We start from the raw sequence: 12669 nt of genomic DNA on the forward strand, positions 1-12669 counted from the left end.
CAATTACATTGTATCCTGAATGGTTAAATTAAAGGGTAATGCTGTTGATGTTGCAACTTCTGCTTGCACAAGATGAGTCTTTGTGCGCTATGATCATAACAGAACTCTGATTTTGAACAAAGAGATTAAAGGGTAGTGTAAAGTAAAATTTGGACTCCTAATACAGAATTTCACCGTAGATTCTTGCCAATTATTGCTTGATGGCGGCATGAAAACATCTACTGCTGCCTGCAGTAACTTTCAAGTCACTAATATATATTTTAAGTTGGATATAAGTTGTATATTTTAACTCAGGCTTTAACGTTGATTTGTCCATGGTTACCTTGAAATAACATTACTGACTTTATGTACGACTTGTTTGATAATTTCTTTCATCTGTTTTTTTCCCTTAATGTTTGTAAATTAGACAAAAATTACTTTTGTGAGCTTCACTATCACCATCAATACAATTGAATGATTAAAAAAGTATGGATGAATAAACATGTAAATATTTAAGTTAAATCAAGAATTTCTTAACAACGTAAATGTATTACTGTTATAACCTATGAATATGAGACATTTTTGTCACGTTCTTTTTCTAATATCTTTCTCATTGATGTTGTTCTGGCTTCTTTTGTGACCTCTTGGATGAGTCGTCCATTTGCCCTTGAAATAATTTGGCAGGCTGGCGGCTCCTGAGACCGTTCACCACTGTTCCATGTTTTCCCTATTTGTTCACAGTGGCTCTCACTGTGGGTCATAGAAGTCCCAAACCCTTAGAAATTACTTTGTAACACTTTTCAGCCTAATAGATATCAGTAACTTTGCTTTAGTTCAGCTCATGATGTGTTGCTTTTACCTTATGCCTTGAACCTATTTCCGTTTGTCCACCATATGATTGCATAGATAAACTGTATTTGAAAAATGTTAGTGACAACAGTGGTCTTGCTTACTGTGAAATATTTACATCTGTACCTAGTACAGATGTTTATCTTTGTGCATGTCCCTTTCAAATAAATCATTTTAATTTGAATATTCAATTTTAATGATTTAATGTTTCTACAGGTCTTTCTTAGCTTGGCTAGTAAACCTGAACTTAGCTTTCCAAAAATTTGGGCTAATCACTATTATTTCATATTTTACAAGATAGGCAAATTTATATTCTCATAGTTTATTGCAACTTGTCTATTTTAAAACAAGGTTAGCTATATAAAAAAATATTTGATTTAATTGTTTGCTTAAAGGTGAGACTGCTGGTAGTCCTTTAGGAGCCTTCTTGGTCACTTTGGACAGTTTTTAAATGGAAACACAAATTAAATGGAAGTAAAACCTGATCCATCTGTAAAAAGTGCAAAGTAATTAAATTAATTTATCATAGGCCAAGTTATTTCCTTTGATACACAACTGTTTTGATCACATCTGCTCTTTTTATCTTCTGCAAATTATTCTTGTTGACGTCACTAAAAGCTAAGAAGCAACTACGCTATCATTCTGGTTTCACAACTTCTATCTCGTTTCTCCTTCTTGCATCTTCACATCTTGTCATCCTTCCCTCCTCCTCCCAATCTCCAGTCTCTCCATTTTCTGCTCTTATTTCCCCTCTCCCTCCTCAGTCCATCTGTCCTGTCACTTAGATCAATCAGTCTGATTGATTACGGCCTAATTGACTATTATTGAGGTTAATTCAACTCTTAACACACATGCAAGCGTATGCATACACTCCCAAATCTCGTTGTCATAGCCACAAACAGCAAACCATGCACACAGGCACACACTTTCAACACTAAAGCTTAGAGCCATCCATCTGCCTTCTGCACTACTTCTGACAGGCTACAGATGACTTACACATGCAAATCTCCACCCCGCCTGACCCTGTGCTGTGTACACCCTCTAATTATACTCAACACAAGCACACAAATAAGATTACTGTGTATGTGTGTGAATAACTCCTTGATGAAGGTGAAAAGTAATTGTCATGCAGATATGTTAGTATTGGGCTGCATGGTGGAAAGGTTTTGCTCTCTCTGCGGATGGTAGTTTTGATGGATGGTCAAGTGAATTGACTTGTTCTCATCTGTTGGTCAGGTGGATGCCGCTTAATTAAGAGAATCCGTAAGACTTCATAAAATGCATTTTAAATGTTGATGATTGGAGGTTATGTTTGGATCACTTGTTTTTTTTTTTTTCATGTGTGCTTTGAGCACATCATTGAGTGATTGTGTGGTATGTGACCAACAGGTGTGGGCTGTAAATTCAGCCGGTTATGCTTCCAGTCCATGGGTCAGTGGCAGAACAGGACCTGCTCCGCCTCAGGGTGTGGGGCTGCCTATTTTTCTGGATGTTTCTGCAACCTCAGCAGTCGTGGACATACACCCTCCGGCTCAACCCAACGGGATTGTGAGCCTCTTCAGGGTGTTCTCTGTGGACCGCGACAATCACACCCTGGTAACAATAGTGCTACTGAAGAAAACTACGTAGTTACCAAAAAAAAAAGCTTACAACTCAATTTCTATAATGCCTTTTTTTTTCTTGTATATGTTTCTCTGCTTTTATTTTTAATTATAAAAAACTCAAGGTAATCTCATCCTGATGCTTTTTTTCCCCCCTGCAGGTCTCTGAGGGCACGTCCCATCAACAGACGCTCCATGGGTTACGTCCTTACACTCAGTACTGGGTGGGAGTTGAGGCCTGCACCTGCTATCAGGTAAAACTGATCAATGTTGATTCTACTTTTTGAAAAGTTGAATTAGCTCAATATCAATTTAAAACTTTAAATACGTTGATTTTATTTTTTGATACACTGTATATATGTGGACACACTGTATATACCTTATACCTTATGCACCTTTTCCTCCTTTTGGCACATTCTTTTGTTTATTAAGCCGATGTGTGACAAGTGAATTTCTCCACTGTGAGATCAATAAAGCCTATCTTATGTTATCGTATCTTATCTTATCTTATCTTATCTTATTTATGTCAAGTGTTTACATCTGTTACTTTTGATGATTATGACTGAGTTAATGAAAACCCTAAATGCGGTTTCATATAAAATCATATAAAACTAGTTCAAAAAGATTTTGAATAGAGAAATATCAACCTACTAAATCTTAGGTAAAGTTATAGCACAGTATATAAATTGAATACTTGTTCAGGGCTCCTTTTGCATGAATGACTGAATCAATGTGATGTGGCACAGAGGAGATCAGCTTTGGGAACTCCTGAAGACGCTCAGGTTGCAAGCTGCACTATTATGTTTCCTGTCTCTCATCTTCTTCTTGCCCATACTCCCTAGATATCTACGGGATTTCTATTAAACAACTTCTTTAGCGAGCTTTTATGTAGCTTACTCTCCTTGTGGGGGGGGAGTTAGTGACTGCCTGCTGGACAACTATCAAACCAGCGATGTACTCCAGAGTTGTGTCGGCCATGACATAAACATAACAGAGAATTCTGTATTTAAAAATATTCTTCCTTGGTCAGATTTTCTGATGAACTGAACTTTGCGTTTTCACCATCTGTAAGACATAATAATAAAAATTAACAGAAACACATGCTGGAAATATTTATCTCGGTTTTCGATGAATTTATATAAAACATGAGCTTCTTTAGATCAAAATTACTGACATGAATTAACTTTTTTGGAAGATATTTTAATTGATTGAGATGTATGATCTGTATAATCCACTTTGACAACACTAGTTGTATTATTGTGACTCTAAATTAGTTGTCTCTGCTTTGAACAATTATCAGTGTTGCAGCCGGGGTCCAATGAGAGAGCTTCACACCCTTGCTGCCCCCCCAGCCGACCAACGTCCCCCTCGTCTCATTACCCTGACCTCCCGCTCGGTTCAGATGGAATGGGACGAGCCGAAAGCACCTAATGGAGTCATCGAAAGGTGGGGAAAAGTCCTGGAAGAGTGCACCTTGGAAGAGGCCAGATATAATACAAACCTTTAATCTCACTCAATGTTTACCTGCATGTCCAGCTGCGAGCTTCATATCAGGTCATCCTGCCCTCAGCCCCCCCAGCCAATACCATCAGCTTGCACTGAGGGACCAACAGAAATCTGTTTCTTTGGCAAACAGCGGAGCTATAATGTCACAGGTAATTCCACAGATGGGTTGAGTACGCATTACCTGAAATTAATTCTGTATCCAGACACACGTTATCACTTTAAAGGAGACATATTGTGGAATATCAACTTTTTTTTAGCCCTTAAATCCAAGTATTCCAAATGCACAAGAAAATGGAAGTCTCTTCCAGGTGCTGCGTTGATATCTTTATATACTGTTTGGGTCATATTTATCAATCCGTTCAGTTTTCTCTATTCCTGATTACGTGTTCTGAACAATTGCATCAAGGTATTTAGTGCAGAGCTGCTAAACAATGTCATGGACTAAACAGTTTTGTGAATCCGCCGTTGCAATTTTGTAGGCCAAGCTGAAGGAGGCTGAGGCTGCAAGTGGATAAGTCAAAATGTTCAGTTGTTGGGTGTATTATCCCACACAATTCATCCCCCAGCATAGTACAAAAATGGTCGAATGGGGTAAAGTTGAACGCTCTGCAACCTGGATGGGAGCAGTGTGTGAAATGTCTCCTTTACATTTAAAAATGCTTTCAGACACCTCAGAACAGGCTTGTTCTGAGGGCCTCTGGAGCTAAATTAATGAGAAATTCAGACCAAAGCATTGCTGTTCCACTTTATACAGACCTCATCTGAATGATTTAAATGTAAAAAGAAAGAACTTAAAAGCATGATATTTCCCCTTTAAAAAAATGTCCAATTAGATAATAATAATAATAATAATTAATATTATTATTAGTAGTAGTAGTATTCCTGTCTTATTCCTGATAAAAGCCCCCAGTAATTCTTAAGCATGCGATAAATCCATGAGTGTAAGAATATCAGGAACCAGGTTACCTCCTGCTCATCTAAATGCTGAACTCTGCATGTCTTCACTGGAGAAAAACATTAAATAATATGTATTTAACTGTCCAGGTCTCCAACCATACTCTACCTACGAGCTGAGGGCTGCCTGCTTCAATAACATGGGCAGCACTGCCTCCAACTGGACAGCCGTCAGCACACTCAGCGAACGTAACATTCAGTCTTCCTAATATCACAGCTAAGCAGTTAGACGAAGCAGTAAGACACAGTTTAAATGTGTTTGACCTCTTCTCTGTGTCTCCCCTCAGCCCCCCAGTATGTGTCTCCGTTCTCCGTGGACAGCAACCTGACAGTGATCTGGCTGGACTGGGCGGGGACCTTTTCCCTCAACGGGTACCTGAGGGAGTACACCGTGACCGAGAGCCAGCTCAGAGTTTACAGTGGCTTCTACAGCTACCTTCATATTCCACGCACCTCACAGAAAAGTAACGCTGCACACAAAAAACACATACATGTACTCCAAAAGAATGTGTAACATTAAGACGATAACTAACAACTATACATTGTACTTCAATATTTTGTTTTGTCAAAGCTTCAATAGTTTAGAGACAGATTTGCCTTTCAGCGTCAATTCGTACAAATGACTCCTGATATGTGGTCTTGCCAGACAGATGCTTTGACACAGAGGATGTAACATTTAAAACATAGTGTCTCTCAAACCTATTTAATCAGCAGATTTCCCACTTAAAAATTTGAGACCTTTAAAAGTCAAGTTTAAACCTTTTCTAAATCATATTCTGTAAAAATCACTTTTAAAAAATAGAAAACTCTTCTTAGGGAAAAACATATAAAATAAAAAAGAGGCCACAACCTTGTTAATTAAGGATTTACTTGTACAGTTATGTAATAATTACCCATGTCCCTGGTGGGTTCATGTGTAAAGCTAGTTTTAATTTTAAAAACATGTAGATTTTGACTGGAAGTATGATTCATGCTTTGGAGTGGGACAGTCCAGAGTCCCAACCTGAATCTGTTAGGTGATAATCATTGGAGGGAACTACAGATTATTAGGGTGATGGCAAGGAGGCCTTCTGACATCAAAGACTTGCAGCTCCTCACCAAACAAATCAGACGGGCAAAATACTGGTGGAAACATGCAAAAAGCTGATCAGGTATTATCAGATGTGTTTTATTACTGTTATGCCTACAAATACTTTTCCCATGATAATTGAGAAGAATATGAGTAATTTTTGTACTGCCATTATTCAATAAATAATAAGTAAATAATACATATAATTTCTTGGGTGGAATGAAAGATTTAAAAATCTGAATTCGCCGGGCCAAGGTTCTGTATATTTATACCAGACATTATGGTTTGTTTTACTGAGAGAACAAAATCAAATATTTTTGCCCATCACACAACTGATGAAATCCTCTGGTTGCCAGAATTGGGGTGAAGAGAGAGAGCGACTATAATATAAATCTTTCATTTTCTGATTGTGTGTAATGTGGTTTGCATAGTGTAAAGTCATACGGAAGAAAATAAGTGTGTTTCATGATAACATATCCTCATGAAATCCTGGCAACTTGCAATGTTTTCTACCTTTATCTCTGTTTTCATCCTTTTTTTTGTAGCTCTGTCCTTTCAGGTGACTTGTATCACAGACAGCGGCAGTGCCAGCACACCCACCATCAAATACAGCCCAGCCACTGGTCTTGGTAACACAACCTCTAGTATTTTCCTAAATTACTTAAAACTGAAGGCAATAGCTTATTTAGTTGAGCTTTTTAACTTCTCTCTCTCTCTCTATGCAGGTCCACTTGAGCCTGTTGATGGTGATAAGCAGGGTGTCAGCATCTCAGCCACGCCTGTTTACTCTGAATTGTGGTTTATTCTGTTGTTCACTCTGCTGGGTCTGTTCCTGCTTGCAATACTGATCGGCTTACTGCTAAAAAGGTATAAGCATATACAGTGTTCAAAGGACATTTTTTATTTTTACTATTCTTTTATCTTATTTTAGAAAGAACAACCAAAATTTAGTAGATTTCTTTTTCCCAATTTAGAGCTTTGAGGAAGAATCCGTCAGCCAGACAGCGCCCTCCACTGGTCATGCTTCAGAAGACCAGAAAGGCTGGAGGAGACACGTACACGGTGAGGCAGAAAGAAGAGCAGCTCTGAAACGCAGAGGTTAAAAAGGAGGATGACTGGTAGTTATAGATAAGAACGAAGGAAAAGAAGACGCCATACAGTTAATGTAGGTCAAACCAAACATAAATATTGCGTTCTGTAACATTAATGACCAAGCTAAAAAAAATAGACATTACAGTTGCATCTCAATAAATAACAGTATCATCAAAAAGTTAATTTGCTTAAGTAATTCAATTCAAAACAGGAAACTTATGTGTTAAACAAATTCATTACACGCAGTTAGATATTTCTCCTCATTTTAAAGATTATGGCTTGATGCTAATTCACAGCAGAGAAGAGTAAAGAGTGCCTTCACTCTTCCTCCAGATTCTGGGACCTTGATGTTCAAATGAAATGCAAAAATGTACTTTTTTTTCCTTTACCTTTATCTGAAAAAAGGACTTTGAACTAATGTGCAACAGTCCAGTCCTCTTTCTCCTTAGCCCAGGTAAGATGCTTCTGACATTGTCAACACATGTAAGCCCATGTCCTGGATCTGCCTGCCTGATGGGTGACTTAAAATACCGAGTCTGGCTACAGTCCACACCTTGTGAATCCTCATCAAACTCTTGAATGGGCTTTGCTTCGCAGTCCACTCAAATCTGCGAGAACCCCAGTTGTTTGTGCACCTTTATTAACCATACTTTTTCTGTCCACTCAACTTTCCAGAAATATTCTTAAATTTAGCAATCAGCTTCTTTAGCACTGACGTTTTGTGGCTTCCTCTAATTTTAGAAGGTCTCAATGACTTTCTAATGAACAACTGTCAAGTCAGTGGTGTTTCCTGTGATTGTGTAGGCCGGAAAGTGATAACTATGTATTAAAAATATTTGTATAGGTCTTGTTTAATTCTAAATGGATCTGAGAAACTCATGTTCGGTTTCATTTGCTAGAAGCCATAATTATTAAAATTAACAGAAATAAATGGTTGAATTATATCACATTTCGTACAACATAGCTAACATTAAGTTAACTTTTTTAACTGGGTAATCTGAATAAATTAACATTACGACAACATTGCAATTCTTTATTTGTGCTTTTAAATGTCTAACATAAATCAGACTCAGTTTAGTTTTCTTTCCTTTGGGTGTAGCTTTAAGTTAGGCTTTAATGATCAAATTTCATCTTCCACTGCTAAGCAATAAAGGACAACAAGAATCTGTTCTCGTATCACCAACTTCCAGAGCTGTTTCTAGCTGTGTGGGGGCCCCCATGCAAGATGCTTTTTGGGGTCCTCCAGTTTGCCAATGTAGAAGACATACCTAATTCATTAGATGATCTATTAATATATCACAGTGTTACACTTTATGAGCAAAACAGGCAGCAGTCATAGAACTAAAAAATAAGTAAGATCCTCTTGAAATTTGTGTATTTGTCCTTGCTTTGAGCAAGTAAATAAGATTTAAAATAGGAACAATTCATCTCCATGATCTTATTTCAAGTGCAGCGTATCTGATTATCTTACTGTAGAAGTCAAAATACTCATTCCATTGGCAAATAATCTTATTTACCTACTCAAGTCAAGGACAAATACAATAATTTCAAGAAAATATTACTTACTTTTGTTCCCTTTTTTGCAGTGTGATAGCTTCTTATTACAATTAAAAATGTTAGGCTCAGCCATCCAAGCTGCATAAAAGTGAAAATTCAAGGAAAATAACCATCCTCTATATGTCAAATAACAGACAGTGAGCAAACACTGAAAAAATTCAATTTATGCTCAAATGAAGATGAGAATTCAATTTCAGGACCCTCTAAATGCTTGTGGGGCTTCATGCAGGAAACAGCTCTGCTAAATAGTACTGCTATAATAACATAGCTGTTTTCCTCTATGAAAAATATAATATTATGATAAATAATAGAGATAATAATATTGTGTTTTGAGGTAAAATGTTTTATCTTTAATTTAAATTACTTCACCTCAACACCCTGATTAATGTTTGTTTATATAGTAACTTTTCTTTATAAATGTATATGTTTGGTCTTCTCTCTGTTAATCTGTTTTCATTTTTTTTATTTTTTTTTATATCTGTTTCCACTCCGATCATACACTGCTCCCTCCATCTGGTCTAAACCTCAATCTTTCTCTCAGAGGCCCTGTCCTGAGCTGTGCTCTAAACATCTCTCCGGCTCTATGCTCCTCTTTGATCGCCCTACAGTAAGATCATTTTCTGTATTTTATTTTTCTCTGCCAGAGCCCTAAATGTTTATCTCACTGTCCCCCTGCAGTTTGACACTGTAGCAGACTGTGTTGAGATCAGCAACATTATACTTAAAAGCTACACTGTGTACACAGAGGTATGGGAAAGTGGATGTTGATGGGTTACCCTCCTGCGCATGTGCTTTGTGTTTGCATCTGCATGCTTTTATTGTGCACGTATGCATACCACCGCTTATCTCATGAAAGCTGTGGTTTGTCGTGGTCACTGGGGGTAAGAGATGTACACTCTTTCAGCTTGTCTTTAATCATACACTGCCTATCAAAAAAAAACTCACCACCTCGATTTAACAAAGCAAATATGCAAGAGTTTCCCATTTCATGAGTATGTTTTAGCTGCCAACAAGTTATCTAACTCTAAATGATGCAGTGAGTAGCTTCTCATTGCTTAAACGACCGTGTGGGTGATGCAAACTGCGGAGATGGAAAAAATGTTAGTCTGTTTCAAAAGGGTCAAATTATTGGCAGGTAAGATGCAAAGTAAAACATCTAAAGAAATTGCCAAAGCTACTTAAATTGGTTTGAGAAGAGAAACTTATTATTAAAAACTGGAAGGATGGCAGGAAGTCATCATCAGGTCAAAGTAGGAAATTGGCTACCAGAGTCCAGACCTTAACTCCACTGAGGATCTTTCGGATGTGCTGAACAGGAATGCAAGCAGCAGTGAGACTCTCCCACCATCTCTTTAAGATCCTGGCAAAAAATGAATGCAGTTCTGGACAGAAATATATCTTGTGACATTGCAGAAGCTTATTGAAACTGCGTTCTGTAATCAAAGCTAAAGGCGGTCCAACAAAATATTAGCATGTGTGACTTTTTTGGGATGGGCAGTGTGGTTTAAACTTTATACATGTAAATAAAACAATAATAAGATGCTGTAAACATATTTTACATTAATTTATGACATCACTAAATACTCGATTTTATCAAAGGGTTAAATCTTGCAGAGTTTAGTGCCCCTGTTGGATTTTTCTGCAATCAAAAAAAGGAGAGAATAACAAAAAAACACATTATTCCCCTTACTCAATTTATATCTGTATTTACATTTTGATTTCAACAAACAACAAGTTAAATTTATGTTGTATTTCTGCAGTTTAAGTATCCAACTACAGTTATTTTTGATTGTTAACAGCAATTGAAGTATTTGTCAAAAGGATTTCAAACATACAATCACTGTTGTACTAACACTGTACCTCACAGGGCCTGACAGACACAAAGATTGTTGGCAGCAGCTCACGCTACAGCCCCATGTCTGTCCTGCGGGCTCCCAGTCAAACAGACCTAACACAAGCCTACTCTCAGCATTCCCTGCACCGCAGCGTCAGTCAGCTGATTGACAGGAAGTCACTGATGATGGAGGAAGGATGCTGGGATAACCCACTGGGACATGATTCTGGACTGGTGAGGACAGACATGCATTTATTTGTTGATGACGGTTAGAGTCCCGCCGGAGTTTTTGAATCTTTTTCTCTGTGATTTAGCAGGTTATAATTTCCTAGTTTGGTTTGTTCATTTATACTCACCAGGACCATAAATTTGTATTTGTTTCTGGGAGATAGAACAACACATGTCGTGGAAAGAAAGTTTCACATGGTCTTCATTGTTTTTATAAATTTTAAATGTAAGTGTCCAAGTCAGTAACCACCTTTTGCACAAATAAAACAGCATATCTTTTGGGGTAGGCATCACCACAGCATGATGCTGCCACCACCATGTTTCACCATGCAAATGTAACACAGTGACCCTGAATAGAATGAATATAGTACAGAAAATGGGTGTGTGGATGAGATAAATCAACAAATTTTGCCACAGGGGCATCGCAGTGCCCTTAAATATATCATTAGATTTTTTGTAACACCTTTCACCTCTAAATTTGCATAAAATTTGGTGGCAAGAAGTCTAAACCTGTATTAATCATGCTAACCCTCCATCTGATCTACAAAACATTGTTGTATCTACCTGTATGTATAATGACAAATAAAGCACCTTATCCTTAACCATATGATCATCTCCACTATAATCTGCTAGGTCAGTGATTGAGTATGACATCAAGAAATGGAGGAGGCATTGTTATGATGACATACATCACAAACTATTAAATACTGCATTTGGTTATTAGTACATGCTTCAGTATTTTTTCAGTCTTGTTCGACATCAACCTCTTTGGATCTCGTGTGCTTTCTTTCAGTATGTGGAAGAAGATGAGTTTGTGGACGCCATAAAGGCCTTAAGTTCTGGGAAAAAAGAGCACACCATGTTCACTGACACTCATCTTTAGGACAAGATTCCAGAAAAGACAAGGCTGTAAACACGGTAAAACACTCGTCCTGTTTGGAGTCTTTTTATCGTGCCCCATCAGTTGTATGAGCTAAGCAGTCTTTGCTTGAGTAGAGTCGGGGACACAACATTAATGTTACAATTTAGAGTTTACATATAGACTAAAGCCTTCATATCTGGACATTTTATAGCATAGATCAGTGATCCTCAACCCTGGTCCTCAGCTGCCATCAGGTGCTGCAGAAGCCAGGTTTGTGGCAGCAAGGGAACACCTAAAAAGTGACGGACAGTGGGTCCTGAGGACCAGGGTTGATATCCACTGGCAGAGTTTGTTTGTGAATGTTTGGGTTAGATTATCATCCACTTTGTCTGCTTGCCAACTGCTTTTAGAGGGTTTAAATTCTCAGTACGAGCAATCCAGAAGCAGGTTCATGTCCTCGCCTGGTAATTGTGCCTATTACTATATCTGTAATCGACACCGCTGGGGCTTCAATTGTAGACGGACGCATGGCCTTCATGTTATTGTTACTAGAGAGACTTGCCAACTTTTTAATGTTTATTATTATTATTAATGTAAATGTTGGTGGTAATCGCAGATGTGCTGTTTGTTGTGATGTAACCCAAAAGTCCAAACTGAGATTTTGTCTTACTGTATCTTTGTGAATTTTCTGCTTATTGCAATTTAAATGTAAAACAAATGGCTGATAGTCAATCAAATGTGTTTACTTGTTAATGTGATCACTGACTGTTATTATGTCTGTGGCTTACAGATTATTTCAGTGTTGTCTTGTTAAAAACTTCAATTTCAACTAAAAAGAGACAAAGGGAAAGTCCTGTTTATTATCATTTATAGGAGTAAAAACACTGATTACGTCTAGATTCCACAAACTGAACCTAGAAACAGTATTTATTAGAGATATATTTACTTATATTTGAATGTTGATGACTTATAATAACTTATGTGTACAATATTCAAGTTTGTTGTTATGACCAACCTTTTTTTAAAAAAAACACTGGCAGTATTATGTATGGACGTATGTTTTTTTTTTGTTTTTTTTAATACTTCATAGATTGAGTATTTTCAGGTGAATAATTAAAGGAAATGATCAAAATCTGAA

At 37.4% G+C, this 12669-nt stretch overlaps 1 protein-coding gene across 1 annotated transcript in view; it reads left to right on the forward strand.

The window, feature by feature from the left end:
- LOC118560888 (usherin-like) overlaps positions 1-12669 on the forward strand; it is a 28985-nt gene extending 16316 nt beyond the window's left edge. The window contains exons 11-22 of the mRNA XM_036132428.1: positions 2218-2424; positions 2591-2683; positions 3730-3875; positions 3966-4084; positions 4980-5078; positions 5177-5353; positions 6504-6587; positions 6684-6825; positions 6933-7020; positions 9286-9354; positions 10475-10675; positions 11463-12669. Coding sequence (XP_035988321.1) covers positions 2218-2424; positions 2591-2683; positions 3730-3875; positions 3966-4084; positions 4980-5078; positions 5177-5353; positions 6504-6587; positions 6684-6825; positions 6933-7020; positions 9286-9354; positions 10475-10675; positions 11463-11552 — 1515 coding nt within the window. The 3' untranslated portion in view covers positions 11553-12669. The remainder of the gene's footprint in view (positions 1-2217; positions 2425-2590; positions 2684-3729; positions 3876-3965; positions 4085-4979; positions 5079-5176; positions 5354-6503; positions 6588-6683; positions 6826-6932; positions 7021-9285; positions 9355-10474; positions 10676-11462) is intronic.

This window comes from Fundulus heteroclitus, unplaced genomic scaffold (assembly GCF_011125445.2).
Source record: "Fundulus heteroclitus isolate FHET01 unplaced genomic scaffold, MU-UCD_Fhet_4.1 scaffold_503, whole genome shotgun sequence".
In the NCBI taxonomy this organism is placed as follows: Eukaryota; Metazoa; Chordata; class Actinopteri; order Cyprinodontiformes; family Fundulidae; genus Fundulus; species Fundulus heteroclitus.